The 22,962-nt window shown below is 41.2% G+C and overlaps 1 protein-coding gene across 1 annotated transcript in view; it reads right to left on the bottom strand.

The window, feature by feature from the left end:
* Positions 1-4,887: 4,887 nt before the first annotated feature.
* shisa9a (shisa family member 9a) overlaps positions 4,888-22,962 on the bottom strand; it is a 75,057-nt gene continuing 56,982 nt past the window's right edge. The window contains exon 4 of the mRNA XM_022208251.2: positions 4,888-14,732. Coding sequence (XP_022063943.1) covers positions 13,843-14,732 — 890 coding nt within the window. The 3' untranslated portion in view covers positions 4,888-13,842. The remainder of the gene's footprint in view (positions 14,733-22,962) is intronic.

Genomic DNA, 22,962 nt, shown 5'->3' with positions numbered 1-22,962 from the left:
GGGAGCGGGAGGAAGAGCAGGTTTTGCTTTGTTTTGGGTTAAATTCCCTGGACTGTCTCCTGCTGCCAACAGCACTGGCAGCCTGAGTAATTAGTGTAAACTCACATTGTGTGAATGGGTGTGTATTAGTATTTTTGTATTTGGACAGAGACGATGGTTTCTTGTTTGTTTTTTATGCGTGCATGCCCTGTTCATTTGAAGGCAAAAAAGGAAAAATTTACAACTGACACAGTAAGTCAGATTTTTTTCTGGCAGGGAGGTTCCATTTGAAGCCCAAGGACACGTTAACTGTCAGACTTCAGCTCTGCATGCAGGATGAATAAATATCCATTTGAACACTGTGACTTTGTAGACTGAGGCATTTTTCATCTATGGTGGGACCTTTTTATCTGTAAAGTGATTATTAATTAAATGCAAATTGCCAAATACTACATGCAAAAAGTTACAAAAGTAGTTTAAGTTTGACATGTATACAGTTGGACTGCAGAGTGAGGTAGTGGTTAGCACTTTTGCCTTTGCAGCAAGAAGATCCCTGGTTCAAATCACGGTCTGGGCCTGGGATTTTTCTGCATGGAGTTTGCATGTTCTCCCTGTTAATGGGTGGGTTTTCTCCAGGTACTCCAGCTTCCTCCCACAGTCCAAAAATATGCTGAGGTTAATTGGTTACTCTAAATTGCCCGTAGGTGTGATTGTTTGTCTGTATATTGAATTGTGGCCTGCGACAGACTGGCGACCTGTCCAGGGTGTCCCCTGCCTTCGCCCGAGTCAGCTGGGATAGGCTCCAGCACCCCCTGCGACCCTCGTGAGGATAAAGCGGTGTATAGAGAATGGATGGATGGATTTACACAGTTGTGGTTCTAAGCCTAGCTACAATACAAGTGCACTCTAAAAATGTTTAGACTCAGCAAAAGAAATGAGCAAAACACCTTGCATCAATCTTTTTGAGTTATAACAGCTTCTAATGAACCCTTGTTAAACCAACAAAATTTACTGAGTTAGGAGAATTAGATTTTCCTCTGTAGTTTATGGCATTTCAAATGACCAATTACTTGCTAATTGGTAGCATAAACAGACATTTTTAAGGACTTCAAGTCTTGAACTCAAGGAGGAGAAGGTTATTAAGTCAATGCAATTAATTTACATGAACTAGAATCCGGTTTTAAATCAATTAAATTGGTGTTATTACCAACATTAGGTTAATACAACTCATCAAAATGATGTTTGCAACACTAAGTTTCATCTTGTAATCATGCATTAAATTAAGTGGTGAATTATTATTGCAAGTATATAATCCTCAGGATTTATGTCTTGGTCATGCAATTGTGGGAGGAACAAACACTCCAGAAGCTACTTTGCTAGAAATACAATAAAAGAGGAGCTGGTGCTCTAACTCCACATTACTACATAGCAATGCATGCAATCTGATTTAAAACTGAATATGGTGTAGATAGTTTACCAGCAAAGCACCAAAAAAGGAGTTGAAGGTGATCCAGAAAACTTCTCACCCATTAGGTGGCTGTGACAGCTTCACTGTGTCCCTCAGGACTTGCTTGATACAATATTTAAATGTGATCCACAGCCACAGAAATTGTCTGTCTTTTTAGATGCATTTTTGATGAATGATCACTGTCAGCGCTCACCTCTGTGACAAATGCGCGCATGTTTTATTCGCAATAAAAGTCCAACCATGTTTTACCAAATCGAAGCAGCATGAACAGTAAATACTGAATTTGCATTAGAAGTAAGCAGCTTTGACACATCTGTAGTAGAGTGAATCAGGCATATGGATTCTGTAAAGCATCTTGAGACAATTTGACTGCAATTGGCGCTATATACACACGTGGACAAAATTGTTGGTACCCCTCAGTTAAAGAAGGAAAAACCCACAATTCTCACTGAAATCACTTGAAACTCACAAAAGTAACAATAAATAAAAATTTATTGAAAATTAAATAATCAAAACAGTCATTACTTTTGAATTGTTGATTAACATAATTATTTAAAAAAACAAACTAATGAAACAGGCCTGGACAAAAATGATGGTACCTCTATAAAAGATTGAAAACTATTTGACCAGAGTGACATGATTAACTCAGGTGTGTCATTTAATGGACATCACAGGTGTTTCCAAACTCATAATCAGTCAGTCTGCCTATTTAAAGGGAGACAAGTAGTCACCCTGCTGTTTGGTGAAAAGGTGTGTACCACACTGAACATGGACAACAGAAAGCGAAGGAGAGAATTGTCCCAGGACATCCGAAAAAAAATGATAGACAAACATCTTAAAGGTAAAGGCTATAAGACCATCTCTAAACAGCTTGAAGTTCCTGTGACAACAGTGGCTCATATTATTCAGAAGTTCAAGACCCACGGGACAGTAGCCAACCTCCCTGGACGTGGCCGCAAGAGGAAAATTGATGACAAATTGAAGAGACGGATCGTTGGAATTGTATCCAAAGAGCCCAGAGCAACCTCCAAAGAAATTAAAGGTGAACTCCAAGGCCAAGGTACATCAGTGTCAGATCGCACCATTCGTCGTTGTTTGAGCCAAAGTGGACTTCATGGGAGACGACCAAGGAGGACACCACTGCTGAAAAAAACTCATAAAAAAGCCAGACTGGAATTTGCAAAAATGCATGTTGACAAGCCACAAAGCTTCTGGGAGAATGTCCTTTGGACAGATGAGACCAAACTGGAGCTTTTTGGTAAGGCACATCAACTCTATGTTCATAGACTCAAAAACCAAGCATACGAAGAAAAGAACACTGTCCCTACGGTGAAACATGGAGGAGGCTCAGTAATGTTTTGGGGCTGCTTTGCTGCATCTGGCACAGGGTGTCTTGAAAGTGTGCAAGGTACGATGAAATCTGAAGACTATCAAGGCATTCTGGAGAGAAATGTGCTGCCTAGTGTCAGAAAGCTTGGTCTCAGTCGCAGGTCATGGGTCTTCCAACAGGACAACCATCCAAAACACACAGCCAAAAACACCCAAGAATGGCTGAGAGAAAAGCGTTGGACTATTCTAAAGTGGCCTTCTATGAGCCCAGATTTGAATCCCATTGAACATATGTGGAAGGAGCTGAAACATGCCATTTGGAGAAGACACCCATCAAACCTGAGACAACTGGAGCTGTTTGCTCATGAGGAGTGGGCCAAAATACCTGTTGACAGCTGCAGAACGCTCATTGACAAATACAGAAATCATTTAATTGCAGTGATTGCCTCAAAAGGTTGTGCAACAAAATATTAAGTTATGGGTACCATCATTTTTGTCCAGCCCTATTTCATTAGTTTGTTTTTTTAAATAATTATGTTAATCAACAATTCAAAAGTGATGGCTGATTTTGATTATTTAATTTTCAATAAATTTTTATTTATTGTTACTTTTGTGAGTTTCAAGTGATTTCAGTGAGAATTGTGGGTTTTTCCTTCTTTAACTGAGGGGTACCAACAATTTTGTCCACGTGTGTAAATAGAATAGAATAGAATTGAATTGAATAGTGCACAATGATATCAGTCAGATAAAATTACTCCTATATGATGGGAGAAAATTTAAATTCTGTGCAAAAATAGTGGACCCTGTCACTAGGAGGAAAAACTATAATATGACTGAATGCAATAACTTCAACATGTAACTGTGGAGAACAGAGTTGTGGGATTGATTATGGTGGTGTTGGGGCCCCATCTGTGCTTCACTAAACTCTATCTCCTCTGTCTTTCAAAGGTATTTGAAATTTTGAAATTCATGCCTCTAGAGCAAAGAGTTTCGAGGTTGTGACTGTTTCTACATCACTCCAGAAAGTCAAATAAAATATGCCAGGAAGCTTTATCGTGAGCCCAACCCTGTCTAATGGCACACTGAGTTGAATGTGATAGCTGAATGCATTTATGGAGCCAATCTTTCCCTTATCATGTCTAAACGTGGCTAAAGCTAAATTAGTGACCACTGGCTGCATTTAAAAAGGTTCACTTAGACAACTTAGACATGATTGTACTTTTCTGTTGAAAAAGGGCAAATGTTGAAGAACAGCAACAAGAAGAACACCTGCATAATACTGTGTAGATGTGCCACCAAACCACCTCTAATCCATCTGGGAACATCATAGATATGTGGTATCTGGTAGTGGGAAATTGGCAGCAGAGCCTTTGGGTCCTGTGAATTGCAGGGTGGGGCTTCCAGAGCTCAGCCTTGTTCCATTCAAATGTTCGATTGAATTGAAATGTGGGGAGTTTGGAGACCTTGGACTCTTTGTAATGTACCTCAAGCTGCCCCTAAGCAGTTTTTGACGTGTAGCGTTGTCCTACAGGGGGAGGGCAATGCCATTAAGGAATACGTTTGCAACAGAGGGCATGAATTGTCTGAAACAAAAACAAAATTTCACAATATATTTATAAAAATTACTAAAAAACAAAAAGGGCTGTAAAACCAGACCTTTAAATATAAATCACTTTGTGCACTTGTCAGTTGCTCACTGTGATGAAAACAGAGCAATCTGCTAATTAAACAGCGTTACAGGAATAGAAAAAACTGATCTGGAATTTGTTTTGAACCCGTGAGACATTTAAGTGTGAACTTCAGACACGAAGCACAAAGCAGCTGATGCATGAACGTTACTTCAACTCTTACTTTGCTGCTATATATAAATGTGTTTCCAAAGTTAGTCCAATCCGTCCTTACAACATCTATTTAACATCAAATGTTTGCTGGGAAGGAGAGAGCCAAGGGAGACTGAGAGGAGGAAAGTGGGAGGGGAGACATAAAGAGGAGAAGGAGGGGGAATAAAGAAGAGCTGAAGAACGGTACAGTATCTCTTCCTGAGTACAAAAGGACAAGGAAACAAAAGAGAATAAAAAAGACACACCAAAGCAAGGCAAAGACACGAGCGCTTTTACAGAAGTCATCTTTTATTGCCACGTAAGAAAGTCGTATATAGAACAATGGTGATATACTGTCAGATGGCAAATCAACAACAAAAGAAGAACAAAAATATCCCTATCATCCCTCCCCAAAATAAAGAAAACAGACAGTCATAGCAACACTATGGTAATATATTTCTTGGACAAAACGTCTCCTATATTTCTTTATTTTTTTTTAACAATATCTGAATAGTACCAAAATACAGCTTTTTCATAACTTAATGTCACAAATTATAAAGTCAGTAAACAGTAAAAGGACGATGGGGCATCACGGTGCATATTATAAGCTACTGTGCAAATAATAGTGGGAGATGGGTTCTACCATAAAAAATATGCCTTACTAGTCACGCATAAATGCAGTGTTGGGGCCATATGTATCCATATACACATATGCATAAATACCACAAACTGGTCTGGACATCAAAAATAGAAAACTGGATCTCATATAACTTTGCATGTAATGCATGATTAACACCAAAATGAGTTAATCAATGAGTTATTCTATAAAAGGATATGCTCGCTAATGGATAGTAGTTATATCGCAAATAGCTTATTGATTCTTCAAAAGTAATGGAAAATCCCTTGGCTCTGGACCATAGCAGAGGTCATAAACCAGAGTATTTTTCACATCCACTGTCATTGAAATCCGTCCGGTAAGTATATTTAATATGGGCTCATGATAAAAAACCAAACATATAAAGCACACCACTGGAGCAAACCCTGCAACAACAGATGTTTAGCGTCACTGGACAACAAACACAGCATCTCCTTCATCTCAGTGTGCATAAGTAGGCGGCTCCGGATTGGTGCAAACATTGCGCATAAAGATTGATGCTATACAAAGTCGTAAACATAGGTGATGGGAACCCCTTTGATAATATAGTGATATATGGATTTTTCTTTTTATCGCACTGCTCCTCGGTGGCTGTAATGTTTACAATGCTATCAAGTCCAGGCAACAGTAAAGGACAGAAAAGAAACAAGTGGAGGAAAATCTGCGAGAAATGTTGCTTGTGTTTGAGCCCTTTAGTGTTATTCCGATCAACTGTATCCCATCTTCCAATCATGACAACGCCGCTCTGTCTTTTCTTCAATGAAAAGAGTATACTGCATTTGATCTGTACTAATTAAGGGAAACTTTCTTAACTACTTCCCCACCATGAAATGAATATTTACAGACAACAGCATTTTCCTGATTCAGACTGACATCGAGGACAATCCATGCTTCACATCTTCAGCTTAAATAGGACAGAGAGTGTAAAAGAAAGAAAAAAAGTACAACAGGAGCAGACAAAAAGTTCCAGAGCATGTTAGAAATAGCCAATCTGTTTGGAGGAATCTGTGATTAATTTGAGTTTCTACTGAGCAATAGATGATCTGATAGAGTTCACAACATTTTTGCAACATGAAATAACTAGACAAAGGAGTTTTTGTGTGCGTGGATGTGTGTGTGAGCCAACAGTCGTCTCTGATTCACAGCTTTCCAAATGGAACTGTTAGCATTCGTGCAACTGCACCGCCAACATTTTTTGCAGTATCAGTAATTCAAAGCTTCCTGCCTGTCAACTATTGACATTAACTTCTGTATTGTGTGCCACTGTGGACTGTGGAATCCCTGTTGCAGCACTAAAGCTCCTCCTCATGTTTCTCTGGGTTTGGTGATGAAAGACCACAATGAGAACTCATAAAGCCTCCTGGCCACTGGTCCCAGTACAGTTCCTGTTCTGTCTCCTATTGAATATTCCCTTGAGATATTCCACTGTGCGGTTCTCTGGCATCGGCTGGCTGCTCTGCTGAAAAAGACAGCTTGGTTTCAGGCCAACTTCTCCAGTCGGGTTGGATTATTGTATTAATGGGCCAAACCATGAGAGAGGAAATTATTAGGCCACAATCCCCATTTCATATCCCATTCGCATCTCATCTAACTAACTCTCTCTATCACCTCTGTTGCTTCTGTCTCTCTATGAATTGTCTGTGGGCTGGTGGGAGCACAGGCTTTTTTATGATTAGTTTAGTAAGTATTAACACTTGTCTGTGTATTTTGTGAGTGGGAAGGTGGGTGAATTTGTCTCGCTCATCTGCCACACTCGCTGGTTGCATTTCTTTTGTGCCCTTATTAATGTGACACATGAAACACAGTCCTACCAACCAGCTCAACATCAGCTCAATGCCTTTAGTTCAGATTGTCCTAATGTGATCACTGTGCCTGTTGATGGCTGTGGGCGGATCGATAAATTAGCTTCATGCAGCGTTGGTGCCATACAACAACAATGGAACACTGGTGGCTCTTGGCAGTGAGAGGAGTGCAGGACTAAAGAGATCTGTCGCAGAGACCTGGTTTAAGGAAGAGAAGAATTGGCAGTGTTCTGCAGGTGGGAAGCCAGTGAGGGATCATTGCTGTTGCAGTAGCCACTCTTGTTTTAAAGCGCATAATTTGTGTAACATTTACATCTAGCATCCACTCTACTCAGCAGTTTACAACCCCTAAAACTGAGACTTTTTCAAACATTGTTGACCCTGTATTAATTAGAAAACTACATGTCCTTCCCATGATTTCTTATGCTCTTATCACGTGACCGGTTTCTAGAAAAAAGATATCAGCCTTGACTGCTAGTGGTTAATTCAGCATGGATAATGAATTAGAGGCATGCTGAATTTGTTGTCTACTAGCAGCTAATATGCAGTTGAGGATTTTTGAGATCTTAAGGCCCTTCATACAGAACTAGTACTACATGGGGACCCCATGTATGTGTGTCGTGTGGTGCATTCATTAGGACAAGCAATGAGAGTTCACTCTTCTGTTGGATTTGGAATTGCTCTCTCTGCAGTTGAGCCTTCATGCTGCATAGTAACATGAGCCTCCGAAATTTGCACACAGTATGCTAGCCAAGCTTTCGTTTGTTTTTGCCAAAGACACCTCCATATTTCTTGAGAGACAAAGACAGGTGGGGAGAAAACAAAAAAAACCTCCCCAATATATTTTAAAATGACCTTGAATCACAGCAATTCATGTTGGACAGTTATTACAGTACCTTTGTTTTTGATTAAAATTTGGAAGGTAATGTGCAGTGGAATTGTTATTTTGAAAATGACAGACATGGCAGATGCACGCTGAATCTCCACAATGATGACAAACTGCTAGAAGTCCCCAGGTAATCGCAGTGCCATGCAAATAGGGCTTGCAGTGATTCCTTACAACTGTCACTCGGTATGCACAGGAAATATTTCTGAAATGGTGCCAAAATGCCTGTTTTGGTAGAAATTTATTTTGATTTTAATTAGTACTTGTAATTCTGAAGTCGTACTGTGCAAAGCTCCAGCAAACAAGGTTGTACCACCAAACTACCTAATCTGTGACACAAGTACACCCAAGAGATAACGATGATGGAATTTTACATTTTTTGCTTGTTGCTTATTACAAAACGTACTTCATTTGTCTATAGTGGCTCCACTTCTTCATTAATACAGAAACTATGGGTGTAAAACTTGTCAAAGCATTACATCTACATATAACATAAATTTACTTATTACCTCAAGGCTAAAGCATATTCATTGCAAGCACTAACTCACAGGCTGCATGCTCGACTGGCCTGATTCCTGTTCCGGCTGGTGTTGCTGATCAATGTACCAGTGAACCGCTGCACCCTCTACTTCGGGTCTGATTACTATAATTAGGTCAATTGCACCTCCACTCTTCATTTGACTTCCATTCAGCCAGGAAGGAGGGGAAAAAATACTAAGAGAACAACCTTTAAACTGTGGCAGGCAGTGGACCTACAGGGCAATCAGGACTTTGGTGGTTGAGAGCAACAAGGTCACACTGAGTGTTCGTCCTTAAGGCTGGACCTCATTTGGCAGTGTCATGGGAGGTGTTTGGCAGTAAGAAGTTTAAAAGGTGAAGGTGATTACTGGCATTATACTGCGAGGTGTGACTGACAAAAGGCTTGGGCACATTGTAAGGTGGCAGCACAAAAATCAGGTGGTTATCTTTCTGAGATATGCAATTCTAGGAGTTTAGACTAGTTAGCATACATAGCCAGTCAAGAACATGGTTGGAACAAAAAGTCACAACAGCTCTCAAGTTTCTAACTACTCTCTCCTCACTGGACTGTTTGCTCCCCTTTGGCATTTTGTTTTCAGGATTGTACATCAGTTCAGCTAAGAGTTATTGAAGCAGCAAAAAGCTTGTAAGTACGCTTGATCGCTAAAGGGATCAACTCCTGCCTTAAACCTTTCATCTGTTGTGGAGCAGGTAAGACTCCATCAGAAGAGTGAACGGTAAATCACACTTAACAAGCAACAATAGTTTCCTCTATTTTAGACAGTAAGAAATTGCTGTTGGCAGTGGAAATTCACACGCCAAAGTTTCCAAAACTTGAAAATAGCATGAAAAATATGGATGCAGTAATTTGGCCTCATGAGTGAATCAACCAATAACCATAAATGTTGCAGTTTTAAGTGCTGTCTTTAATATTACAGAATGTTGAGCCACTGAGTTCAAACACTACATTTACGTGCTAAATTGTTTGCAGCAAAACAAGAGCCTCCCAGATTATCTTCTCAATAAATAATGAACATAAAGACTCGTGACTCTACAGTTCCTGGTGGCTCTGTAACTGACCTGGCTGTTTGGATCCTGCTCACTACCTGTGTCCTTTTGTCTTCGCTGTGTTTTTGTCCGACTGACTCGTCTGATGAAAAATGTCAGACACGACTGCCTCCAGAACCCACTCATCTGTGCCCCTGACCCTATCAACCGTGACCTAGCCAGTGCAGCCAATCCCTCGCTTTCTATCGGTTTATTTTGACTGTTATGGTGAGTGATGAAGGATTTTTTCCTGTATATTTGGTCTTGTTTACCAAATGTTTCCACTGTCCTGTCTGTTTACCAATCATTCCAGTGGCTGCTTTTGCAGAGCTGAATGGGCTTTAAGAATGGGGCAGGCAAAGGAGATGGCAAGGAGGGTTCATTTCCACATTTCCGCTTTGCTGGATTAAGTCAATTGGGTCTGATAATGTACATCCAGCAAACATTGACCTGCTTCTCAACTCTGTCACAAACAAAACCACCATCTGTCAGAAAAAGGAGAAAGTAAATGCAATGAGGAAGGAGAGAAAACAAAGACAAAAGCTTCACAGGATTCTATTTGGACCCAAATAGGTTTATGGGATTGTAAATCCCATTTATATATGACTGACTTTGTTTGGTATGGTTGTTTGAGTTATGATTTCTTTCAGAGACAATAATCATATAGCAAAGTTGGATTCACACACACATAGATGTACACAATTTTGTAGACAGTGAAATGTGCGCAATGTTCAGGAGGACTCACAAACTGAATTCCATTTTTTTAATCAATCAATCACTTATATTTTCTGCTAGAACAATGCACATTGGGAAACCAATCTTGTCTTTCAAGGTGGAGGTGAATTACTATTATTACTCACTGTCTCATCATAACTGTACGGCAGAGTTAGAGAAAAGATTAATCACAGCCACGTGTTTTTGTTCCTCTCTGATATTTCTGCTCTGAAGGTCTTCCATTCAGACTTGGAGGGAGCAAAAAGGAAGTAAAGGGTGAAAAGAAGTGTAGAAGAAGAAAGGATGAAAAGAAATAGATAAAGAGAGAAAGGCTATGTATATTTATATATATAAAAAGCATAATATCAGTTATCGCTACAAAGGGGCCAAGGTCTGGAGTTTCACAGTCTTTCATGTACAACAGGCGCAGTAACAGTACTGACTCTTTGTCTCTCTGCTGCGATGACACCTGCCGCTTGGCACTGTGGGAGCACAAGAAAAAGCAGAGTCCACCCTGTAATATATTCTGTGGATGTGAGTGTGTCTGTGTGCGCGCATGTGTTCAGGTGTGGGTGTATAGGTGACGCATTTTAATGCTCTGAAGACTTCTTAAATCCTGTTCCATGACTCCAATCTGTTCTCAGGTTTCCAGCCATGTGGCCCTCGAAGGAGCAGGAGGTTCCACAGCATGAAGCAAGAATATTCCTCTTATACTCCCTCTTATCTCACACTCAGCTGGCTTAGTTGTTCTATCTGGCTTTTGATTTAGGAGCTGTAGTATTAGGGTTCCCCTTTGCACCTTGAATCTACATGCAGGCAGGTAACAAAGTGTACCCAAACTGTGTGTAACTCTGGCACTAAAATGTGTCTCTGGTATACACTCTGTAAGCCAATGTCTCTCACCAGATTGTCATGTGCACCTCTTCCTCTTATTATGCTTTAAAATAGAATTTTTTTTTGCTTGTTCTCTATTCACAAATGTCCGCACAATCTATCTTTGTTAGTGTGGTGCTGTCTGAGCCACTCATCAACTGTTTGTGCTTCAGTTGGGTCTGCACACAGATTTTGAGAGTTTACACTTATACCAAATGCTTCTTATTTTTATTATAAGCTGATCATCTTAATTCACTTAAAGCTGCAGTAGGCTGGTATCTGGAAAGGGCAGAAACAAGCAAACAAACTAACCTTCTCTTTTCTAAGCCCCTTCCAATCTCAGACATATGCATGCACTTGAAATGCGCAGTTCACTCACAGAAAGTCCAATGTTACACCACCACAACCTACTTTCACTGTGAGAATTTGTTACTTTTTATGCTGTTTTACCCACTTTAGTAAAAGTGCCTATGATTGCCGTCAGTGTCCTGTCACAGGTTACATTTTTTAAAGTCTCAAAACCAAATCAAAATGAGGTTCAAAGGTCGACTTTCAGACCGACTGCAAGGCTATGAAAGGCTCATACTCCATCTTTAATTAATGGAAGGGGAAGCAGCACTTTAAATGACAAATTGAAAATAACAGTGGCTGCAGCTGCTAACATCTCACCTTAAAAAAGAAATCAGCCAACAGGCTTGGAGACACCCTTAGAAGATTTGGCCTATTTGTTAGACTTAGGGATTTATTTTTATGTTTGAGTCATGTAACCCAGATAGATTTTTCCAGCTGGTTGTAATGTTTCCTTTTTCCAGCTAGAGCTTGAGTACAGTGAGTGATCTAATCAAGCCTAGTTTCTTGTGGCAGTGTCTTAAAATCTGTCTTTTTAATTTCTGTTACACCCTATTTTCACGGCACTTTTTTTTGTCTCAAGGTCAATTATAATCAAGTATAACATCCTATACAAAATCTGTGCAAAAACAACATGGTGAGAACTGATATTTGGTCCACTTAGTAGGATATTGTATGGTTGCACATATTTTATGTGTTAACCTCAAACTGATAAATACATCAAATACATTTCTGATTAAATAAGTCACCTTGTCCACTTCCAGCATGATCAAGGCCCTTCCTAACCACAGCTACATTTAAACAGATTTATTTTTTGCACAATTTATTTATTCTTTCAGAGAAATAGTTCAGCAGTTTGTTGCCTGGCAACCTAGTGTGAAGTTATTTCACAGTTAGTCTGGCACATAACCCTTTTTAAACCACAGGATGTCCTTTTTTTTTACACTTCAGCTTCAGATTAAACAAACTGGATGTAACATATTAGTTAGTGATGTTTTGAGGTGCTTGTAGGCAGATTTCATTATTGTTGCACAGAACCAGGCTAACTGTTCCCTTCCTGTTTCTAGTATTTGTTCTGAGCTACGCTGCCTGTAGCATAATTTTTAATGTTCAGACATAAAAGAGGTATCAATCCTCTTATCGAATGCTTGGCAAGAAAGCATATCTCTCAAAATATGTGCAATTCTTTTGTCTTTTTTCAAATTTAAAAGCAGTTATGTATCCCAGACTGCATCCTGTCAGTGACTGGATAAGGTCTGTCATTCTGACTTAGCTGCCATCTCTACATTTTAAAATTTTGAGCGCTCATAAAAGAGTTTTAGATTACTTTGATGATCTAAATTCACTGACAAGATTTAATTAATGAGAAACAGTGAATCAAATTATTCGAGTGCAAACAAATTTCATCATTACTGCTATCATTCTATAAAAAAAACCCTTATCAGTCAGACTCTGTCTGTGGTGTTTCTAGAGAATATATTTCTCTGTGTGTGAAAATCTGTCTGTATATTTCTTAAAGTGTGTGTAAGCACGATGCTCCAAGGAGCCTCTGCTAGTTGCAGCATCACCCAGATGTTGCCTCCCTGCCTCCTTATCCCTCGTCTGTGCTGACTGTCACCACACAGACGAGATCAGAACAGAACAATACCAGTGCGACAGCCTCCATTCTCCATGTTGGAGTCGTGTGGAAAAAGGGGCGACCTTCAGCTGCAGAGCTTATGAAGGCGCTTCTGAATAGCCACAGTACAAAGCCCTGCATGTCTGCAGTCCAAAGCCGAGTGCCCTCATCATGTGTGGCTGCTTCAAAGCCCTCAGGAGATTTGAGTGTGAATCATGAGGGAATGTTATTTCTTCCAAGCCATTCAGTGCTTTGTTGGGCAGATGAGCACACCTCTTGATGCAAGGCTTGTGGGTAAACTTGCTGTAATTCTCCTTTCCCACGATGCTTCAGTGCTTTACACTTTATCCCTTATATTGCTTCTCAGGTTTGGTCCCTAAAGCCAGTCCATTCATATCTTCAGTTTCCCACTGTGTGTAGTCACACCGTATTACTCAGATATTATCATTTCAGAGTGGCTATCAGCTCTGAGACAACACTCTAATGTCACCACAAGTGTACAGACATCCCTGCTCTGTAGGCCCTTAGTTAGTATGGTTTCAGATGCCACCAATTTAGGCGCCATCCTCTTGACAATAAAGGTCTATTGAGTGATATGATTGGTGAACTCTGTTTGTGAAGTGAGAAACCCACCCAGACACAGTAAACCAACAAGCCTCACACAAACACACATGTAGATCTGCACCTCTGAACACCCCAGGAGTTGACGCCTCCACTCAGAGATTACTTGTGCCACCACTCCACATGCATCCTATCCCACTCTTTGTCTCCCTTTCTTCCTCTCTCACACAGTCACCTCTGTCTTGCTGTTGGTCACAAAGTAGGGCTGTGTGGGGAGGAAGTGTTGGCTGTGGCTGTGGCCTCTGGTGCTGTGGAGCTGGTTTGGCTCCAGCACGGTACACTGAGGCCTCTTGTGCCCGTAGGTCTTTCTCCGGCCCACCGTCTCAGTCCCGTCCCAGCCCTTCAACCCCAGCCCCATCGCATGCCCAGCCGCGATTGTGTTGGAACTGTACGCCAGTGGGCGGCCCATTGTTGCTGAGCCGTGGCCAATGGCGGTCTCGGCGGCCCTGGAGATGCCCAGGGATGTGCCACCTGGCATGGTCCCCGCCATGTGTGCCAGGGAGGTAGCCCCAAGTCCTGGCGGCTTGCTACTGTGGCTGTGAAGATGAGTGTGAGAGCTGTGGGCAGCGTGACCATGGCTGCTTTTGAGTTTCTGGCCGTTTGGCTTGAGTCCCCCTCCTCCTGCACCGGCTAAATGCCGTTCTGTTGGGAGGGTTGAGATAGAGGAGATGGTGGGCATCTCAGTGACATAGGTGGCCACCGGCTCTGGAGTCAGTGGACCCAAGGAGGTCATAGGAGTCATGGAGGTCATAGGAGTCATGGAGGTCATCGGGGTGAGCGAGGTCATAGGTGTCAAAGAGGTCATGGGTGTCATAGATGTCATTGGAGTGATAGACGTCATGGGCGTCATTGAAGTCATCTGGGTGATGGTGGGATTCATGGAAGTCATAGGGTTTGAAGCCATGGGGTTGGTAGTCATTGGTGGAGTCATTGACGACATGTTGCCCATGGAGGGTCTGGAGTTGCCCATAGGCTGCAGAGGTAGGCCACCTTTCGCTGGCAGCTCTACCATCAGTCGACGCTTGTTGTAGAGTTCACCATTATACTTGGCAGCTAACAGAAGAGGGAGACAGAGAAGAATAAAAATAATAAAAATGTCAGACAATTAAGAACACAGCTGAAATCTTGGGTTAAATGTTAAAATCTGTATACATTTCTTGCCTCCGTCGTTGGCCATTTGTAGAACATGAGAAAATAGAGCTCCTATACAGAATTACTCAAAAATGAAGACTTTCAACAGCTTTATGAACCGCTGCAAACTAAGATGTTCACATGTTAGTCCACACACACTCACACACAAGCAGAAATTTAGATAGAAAACATCCCATCCCTTTCTACTCCCACGACCTGAAAAGGTCGTATGACACCCAGTACACTTTAACTTTGTTAGTCAGCCTCCCTTCATGTAACTGACCAAGCAGGTGTCAGGGCTATGGCTAACGCCTGCATGTAAAGGCCTGTTATGCCACTGGAGGAGTGAAATCAAAAGGAAAGCCCAGAATGTCTCCTCCACCTCGCCTCTTCCTCCCTTTTGAAGCCAAGAAAACATCTCATTTCTGTGCTGTGTGAAGGTGTTCAGTATGAGAAAAAAAGGAAGAATATCTGGGAGAAAGATGTGAGACCATTAAAACATGCACCATGGTGCATTTTTTTCTTGCATGGTGCATGTTTTTTACCATCACCACCACAATGGATTTGAAATGAAACAATCAAGATGTGCTTTAAGTGCAGACTGTCAGCTTTAATTTGAGGGTATTTACATACAAATCAGGTGAACGGTGTAGGAATTACAACACATTTTACATGTGCCCCCCACTGTTTCAAGGGACCAAAGGTAATTGGACAATTGGCTGCTCAGTTGTTCCATGGCCAGGTGTGTGTTATCCCCTCATTGTTTCATTTACAATGAGCAGGTAGAAGATCTAGAGTGAATTTCAGATCTGGTATTTGAAATCTGGTGAATTGAACTGCCAATTTGAAGTCCAAAAAACTGTCATTACCAGTGAATCAAGCAGTCATTAGCCTTAAAAATCAAAAAATCAACATTAGGTGTGGCCAAATCAACTGTTTCGTACATTCTTTAAAAAAAAGAAGAAAGCACAGGTGAGCTCAGCAACGCCAAAAGACCTGGAAGACGGCAGAAAACAAGTGTGGCGGATGACAGAAGAGTCCTTTTCCTGGTCAAGGCAAACCCCTTCATATCAGAACACTCTCCAGGAGGTAGGTGTATCTGTGTCAAAGTCAACAATTAAGAGAACACTTCACCAGAGTGGATACAGAGGGTTCACCACAAGGTGTAAACCATTGGTGATCCTCCAAAACAGGAAGGCCAGATTACAGCTTGTCAAAAAAAACATCCAAAAGAGCCTGAGCAGTTCTGGAACGACATCTTATGGACAGATGAGACAAAGATCAATTTGTACCAGAATGATGGGAAGAAAAGAGTCTGGAGAGGGAAAATAACTACTCAAGATCCAAAGCATACTACCTCATCAGTGAAGCATGGTGGTGGTAGTATAATATCGTGGGCATGTATGGCTGCCAATGGAGCTCCTTCTCTTGTATTTATTGATGTGACTGCTGACAAAAGCAGTAGGATGAATTCTGAAATACTTTAGCCAATATTATCTGTTCATATTCAGCCAAATGCTTCAGAACTCATTGAACGGTGCTTCATGGTGCAGATGGACAACGACCCAAAGCATACTGAGAAAGCAACCACAGAGTTGTTTAAGGCAAACAAGTGGAATGCTCTGCAATGGCCAAGTCAGTCACCTGATCTGAATCCAACTGCGCATGCATTTCACTTGCTGAAGACAGCACTGAAGGGAAAAAGCTCCAAGAAAAAACAGGAACTGAAGACAGCAGCAGCGAGGCCTGGTAGAGCATCACAAGGGACCACACCCAGCATCTGTTGATGTCTATGGGTTCCAGGCTTCAGGCTGTCATAGACTGCAAAGGATTTGCAAACAATTATAAAGTGACAGTTTGACCTATGATTATCATAGTTTCTCCAATTACTTTTGGTCGCTTAAAAAGGTGAAGGGCACATATAAAATGTATTATAATTCCTACACCATTCACCTGATTTGGATGTAAATAGCCTCAAATTAAAGCTGACAGTCTGCACTTAAAGCACATCTTGATTGATTCTTTTCAAATCCATTGTGGTGGTGTGCAGAGCAGAAATGCTGGAAATTATGTCAATGTCCAAAATGGATTTGACTGTATGACAAGATAAAGAGAAGATTTTAAGGAGACCTTATTAAATGCTCTATAGGCTAGTTGGCATATTTAGATACTTATTACGTGCCAGGTGAACCGCCCCATCTGCTCCCACTGCCCACTTTCACATTGTCCTGTGCACAAGCATAAACATGCATGAGCATAAATGTGCACAGAGAACACTAGAAAAGGATTGTGTAGTGTGGTCCAAGTCATTTTGTTTGCTCCCCATTTACGTAGCCAGGGCTGTGGACAAACACCAGATGTTTTTTCAGCACAAACACAGGATGGACAGCTAGTAGACCATGAGGACATTTATTGGATTGAAGTCACATACTCCACCTTTCTGGGTAGTACAATTCTCTAGCAAGAATGCCTTTTCATGCAGTGCTATTGATCTGGTTTTCTACATTAGATATTTTCCGACAAGAACATTTGCATAAAGTAAAGAAAAAACACTACAGCATGCACTGAGGTGGATATTCTGCCATCATGGCATGATGCCCTTGTTTATGCAGCGGCCTACAGGTCCAAACACTGAGATAGCAGACATGAGGGCTGTAATGATGTCAGATTTTTACTACATGTTTATCGTGGCCAAAAGAATTCATGATGCATTATTAAGGCAATAACTATAGAGATTTTTGAAAAACAAATAATTCAGTTGCTGGCAGTGTGTTGCTCTCATCTGTCATCTCCTCCAACACGATTTTGCATTGCTGTAGTAGCCACAGACTGTGGTAGTAGCTATTTAGCAAGCTACTGAGTGCTGTTTTTCACTTCATTGTGGGTGGTAAGCAGTGTCAAGGTGCAACACCACCACCTACTAAGTGTCAATCTGACAGTTTCTGGCACTGGGTTATCAGCACTAGCATCATATTGGCATATCAGTATTTTGTTTTTCAAATATCATTGCTCTTGTCAGTACTGGTAGATCATGACCCCACTACCAGATATACAAATACAGTGACTTACCCTCTCAAATAGCAAAGCAAAGATCAGAAGAAAACCTTTGGGACATCTTCCATTAAGGGCTACGCTATTCAGCACTAGAATGCTGTTTTAATTGAAAGATATGGATTTGGAGTTGCGGTTGTATATACGCAACAATCCTTCTATGGTGTATGATTCCAGCTACGTATAGTGATGTGGGGTTAATGGCTCATGGATGACTTTATTAAATAGGAACACGTGGCTTGACGTTGTGTAATTGCTGTGTAATTGTGCTAATCCAAGAGAGTTATGCCCAATGTAGGTTGCTGTGCAGAGGTACAACCAATCAAAATGAACTGTCAAAAGTATGTTTTGATACTGTGAAAAGTGAAGCCAGTGTGCATTCTGTTTAATGGACAGCATGGGGGAATTTTCCTGTTCCAAAATCAAGTCCAAATGTAAGCATATCCACAAACTACATTACTTTTTAGTTGCTTTGTTACCTTAGTAAACATTTTTCTAAAGACTTTATATGTCAGCTGCTAGTTTCAAGTTTCCGTCAATACAACATGATTCTAATTTTGTAAATTATGGTGCCGTTAAGAGTATATCAGGCAATAAAAAAGGGTATGGCATAAAGTGTGGCCAGCTTGTGATTAACACATCTCTACCATACAGACAGATCCATCCCTCGGTCATTACGGTGATGGCCAAATCTAACGCAAAGCTTCAAAACAGTAACAAGTGGCAAACAGTGGCGACATGCGTCTTTTATATACAGTCTATGTGACTCATTTACATGCCACCATGAAGCGCAACAAGTGTATACAGTGCATTTACAGTCATAGATGGTCAGATAACATGACGTTATTGTGACAAATTTTGTAAAACGGGTAAAGAGTATGAGGGAATACATCCATATGCTTCAACAAAGTAAGACGTATGCAATGTCACACCCAACAGATGCCAGCATGCATCGACTTGCTCACACACTGACTGTGCTCTGTGTTGGTGCAAGTGTGTTTCCCAGCTTTGTATACCTGTGTGTGTATCTGTGTTCCTTCAGCCTTGGAGCAGTCAGCTTTAATGCCTCACATTTATTCCTCTCCCTCTGTCACTCAGTGTCACCAAGCTACAGTCTCTCTTATCACTGCGAAATGTGGCCTTTTTTTTTTCTCCGTCGGATTCGCGTTCTCACTCAAGTCATTACTCTTTAGCCCCTTGTTGCCTCTATGTCCTTGAAGATAAAGTTAACACACTCAGCGAGTTTGCTTTGCCGCTGTAACTATAAATCTAGTTTATCGCTCTGTGAACGGCGGAGAGAAATGAGTAAGCAGCCCTGTGAGGGTGAGGATGGGGACGCTGGGTGTAGGGGAGCCATGTCTCACCCACCGAGTCACTGCAAGTCCGCCCCTGGGGGCCAAACCTGCTGAGGCGACAGGTGAATCAATCCGGCGGTAGTCAGCTTGACGGTGCACACATCCAGCGGCGTACGTAAGTGGAAACGGAAAGCAGTGCTGTTACGCAGTGTGAGCCCTACGTGCCTCTGCCTGAGAAAACCTGCACCCCACAGAGACTAACACATTATGCATCAGGAAAAAACTGAGCACTGCTCCTCTCAAGTCCCTCGGCACCCGTAACATAAAAACCTTATTAGGATTAGACCAGAATGTCAATCTGCTCTTTATTAGGCAATTGGGTTGTCTACTGCCAAGGTGGAGGAGGGTTTATTAATTCTAGAAGTCTTTAAAACGTTTCACATTTTGAAGTGTTTTTGTTTTATTTTTTCTTTTCAAAATTCAAGCACTGAATGTATTCCTGATAGTTTTAGTATTTACTCTAAGTGGGTGGATTTCTTTGTCATAGTTCTGCCGCCTTAACCAAAAACATCCATTAGTCTGAGTTTCAGTGGAGAGTTTTACTGTCTTATTGCTTAAATGCTGTCTGGGAGTTTTTTTTTCATTTCCTTTGAAATCTTTGCAATTGCATGGTTGTGTTTTTGGCAGAAAACTGGTCAAATATAATGATATTTAATGTTGGCACATGGTGTGTGATGTAACCTAATTCAATCCTCTTCTGTAGTAGATCAGCTACAATCTCTGCTATAACTGCAGCTCATAAGCGATATTGTGAAGGACAATTCATATTTCCCATGTCTGCAAGGATACACATAATGTGAATTTTGTCATCCAGCCAAATCTCGTTCATGTGCAGCCCAAAATTTGCACCGTGTGAACTGTGCACTGTGAGTTGACTGTGCATGTGCAATAAGAACAAATGCTTGTTATGAGGAAAGACTGCGCAATGAGATTCTTGGTCATGCACATTTCTAAGTCCTAAATTCTCAAAAAACCTCAGATATTATCACATTAGCACAATGCTACAGCCCAGTCTGTAAGTAGTACTGTCATAGTTTTGACAGGAAATATGAGGAGCAATGTGACTGTCTGTGCAGAATGGCAGAAAACCGTTTAGTGTGAAAAGAACCGTGTGTGTGTGTGTGTGTGTGTGTGTGTGTGTGTGTGTGTGTGTGTGTGTGTGTGTGCGTGAGACCACTTTCAAAGTCTGCATTTGGTGCATATGAACGTGGAAGGCATTAATTGACTAATTATGATTAATTGATTAATTAATGTTTCTTAAAGTCTTTAGCGATCCAATGACTTTTTCTCTTTTCAAGCCCACCAGTAGCATTTGATGCTGTCCCGTCTTTTGCTTTATGGTCAAAATGGTGAACATTTCACCATCTAAACATCAGCTTCTAAGCATTAGCACTGTATGTCATAATGGTAGCGCTGGTATTAAGCTCAGAGCAGTAAGCAGCCTCACAGAGCAGCAGGTGTGGCTGAAAACTCTTTGTTCACTTAAGGTATCACTTCCCCATGCTGCACTTAATCAGTAACCAAAAGGGTGAACATTTCAACCTTCTGTCTTATATTTCAAACATATTTGCATGTAAAGAGGATTATAGAAGATTAAATCACAGCTCAACTGTGAGATATAAGTCCTCAGAACACTTTAGATTTTCATGCTGATAAAGATTTATTACTAATCTCAGTTTGAGTTTCAGGATACAACAGACGGTAAGTGGTCTAAAATCCATAAAAGCAGACTTGTTAGGTGATACTTTTATTCCCTGAACCGAAAGTAGTTGAAACTCTGTCACCTCGCAGCCAGTGTGAGTTGTATTGTTTGATTGTGATGTTGGAAAATCGATCACAGGTGCAGGCACTGTAAAGAAAATAAATAAATTAAACTGAACCGATCTGAAGTCCATGCCCAATTATGAAGGATTCGCTCTGCAGACCATCTGTGGCAAACTAACTTATTAACAGGCATGTCGGAACAAGGACTGTCTCCTCAGGGTTTATGGCAGTTGTTAGATTTAGCAGAGGATTTGTACATTAGACATGGCCCATAATTGGTCATTTGTACTTGTAGAAGACGGCGACTTCCTCTGGGCTGAGTTACAGGCCTGTATCCAGAGACCTTTATTAGTCCGTTTTTGCCTCAGTTCCTGTTAAAATTCGATAGAGTGACCTTATATAGATGCACAGGGGGACGGTGGAGATGGCTATTGATTGACAGAAGTGTGACTTATCAGCTGGATGTGGGACCATTGGGAAATTGGCAGAGGCAATTAAAGAAAAGTGGGGAAGAAGACAGTTGGTGGGTGTTGGTTTGAGACTTGGTTTCTCGAGGGGTCAACAGGCAGCGGAAACACCAGAATTTGCAGCAAAGAAGATGAAAAGGCTTTTTGGATTTGCTTGCTGTCATCTATTCCCTCTTTCCCTCTGTCTCTGCGGTAGCTTCTCAGTTTTTGTTGCTCCTCACAAGCATTTTTCACAGCTAGTGTGTGACGTTTCCATCACCGGTTTCGCAGTAATGGCACTTTGCCTCCTGGAATCCCAAGCTCTGGTGCTGTGTATCTGTGGACAGGTTTCCAATCATTTCATAGGTGCCTCTTTGAATACCACTTGTGGAATGGAAATCTGTCAGTCAAGTGTGAGCCCAAGGGGGGGAGGCCTCCCTTCAATTACAGAAATGGAATCAGATATGAGCCGCTATAAGGGAAGATCGAGATTAGCAGTCCAATGACTCTTTAAAGAGCGATATGGAATGTGATGGATTGAGCTGGGAGAGGAGGGTGTGTTGGTCTGGAGGTGAAGAGGAGATAGGGGAGAGGGAGACAAAAGAAGCAAAGAAGAAAAGCTAAGAGGAAAATGTAGAGGAGGAGAGGGCAGGAGGTGGACGACAAAGGTGATGATATGAAAGACGGAAAAAGAGAAGATAGGAAATGGGGAAAGGTGGGAGGGACAGAACGGGAGAAGAGGTGAGAGGAAATGAAGGGGAGAGGCAAAGTGAGAAGCAGAGAGGGAGAGAAAAACGAGCCGATACATTAAAGGTTCGCAGAGCAAAAAGAAGGCAAGAATATGGTCTAGGGAGGGGGTGAAAGGAAGATGAGGACCATTTTAGATACAAAGAAGCAGAGATGGAGAAGTTGGTTCGAAAAGGTGCTGAAGAGAGGAATATCGGCGGACATCCTGAAAGGTTTCAATACCGTTTCTACACTGCTGTCTGGACTCGTTTTAATCTTCGCTAAAAGACTGATGTTAAAGCCAAAATATACAAAGTGGCCTCATTGTACATGAACCACATGGGTAGTTTTTGCACACTTTCCCTCATTAGGTTGAAATCATGGACACTTTTCAATACTTCCAGCCATTTTAAGAGCAGCTTTTTAGATTGATTTAATGGCCAAAAGGCAGTCACTGCTTTCAGACCATGACAGTACATTATAAAGCTCAACTTGCACAGACTTAATACTGCCTCAGAATAACAATCAATCATAGTCAGACACACATTAAGTCTGGTCCACTTTTGCTGAAGAGCTGATTGAATGCAAAACTTTTGATGCAAAACAACAGAACCATGGTAAATACATTTCAAACTCTGAAGTCTCCCTCCACTCAGAAATGCTGCTACTGTTAATAAGGTTGATTTAGATTTAGGATTCAGATGCTAGGTGTCATGACTCAGATTTCATTAACAACTAAAAACAATTTGATTTTTGAATTAACCCATTAAGTCTAGATGCACCATATGTGTGTATATCCCTTTAAGATCT

Source organism: Acanthochromis polyacanthus, chromosome 19 (genome assembly GCF_021347895.1).
Source record: "Acanthochromis polyacanthus isolate Apoly-LR-REF ecotype Palm Island chromosome 19, KAUST_Apoly_ChrSc, whole genome shotgun sequence".
Taxonomy (NCBI): Eukaryota; Metazoa; Chordata; class Actinopteri; family Pomacentridae; genus Acanthochromis; species Acanthochromis polyacanthus.
This window is presented reverse-complemented; position numbering and strand designations above follow the sequence as displayed.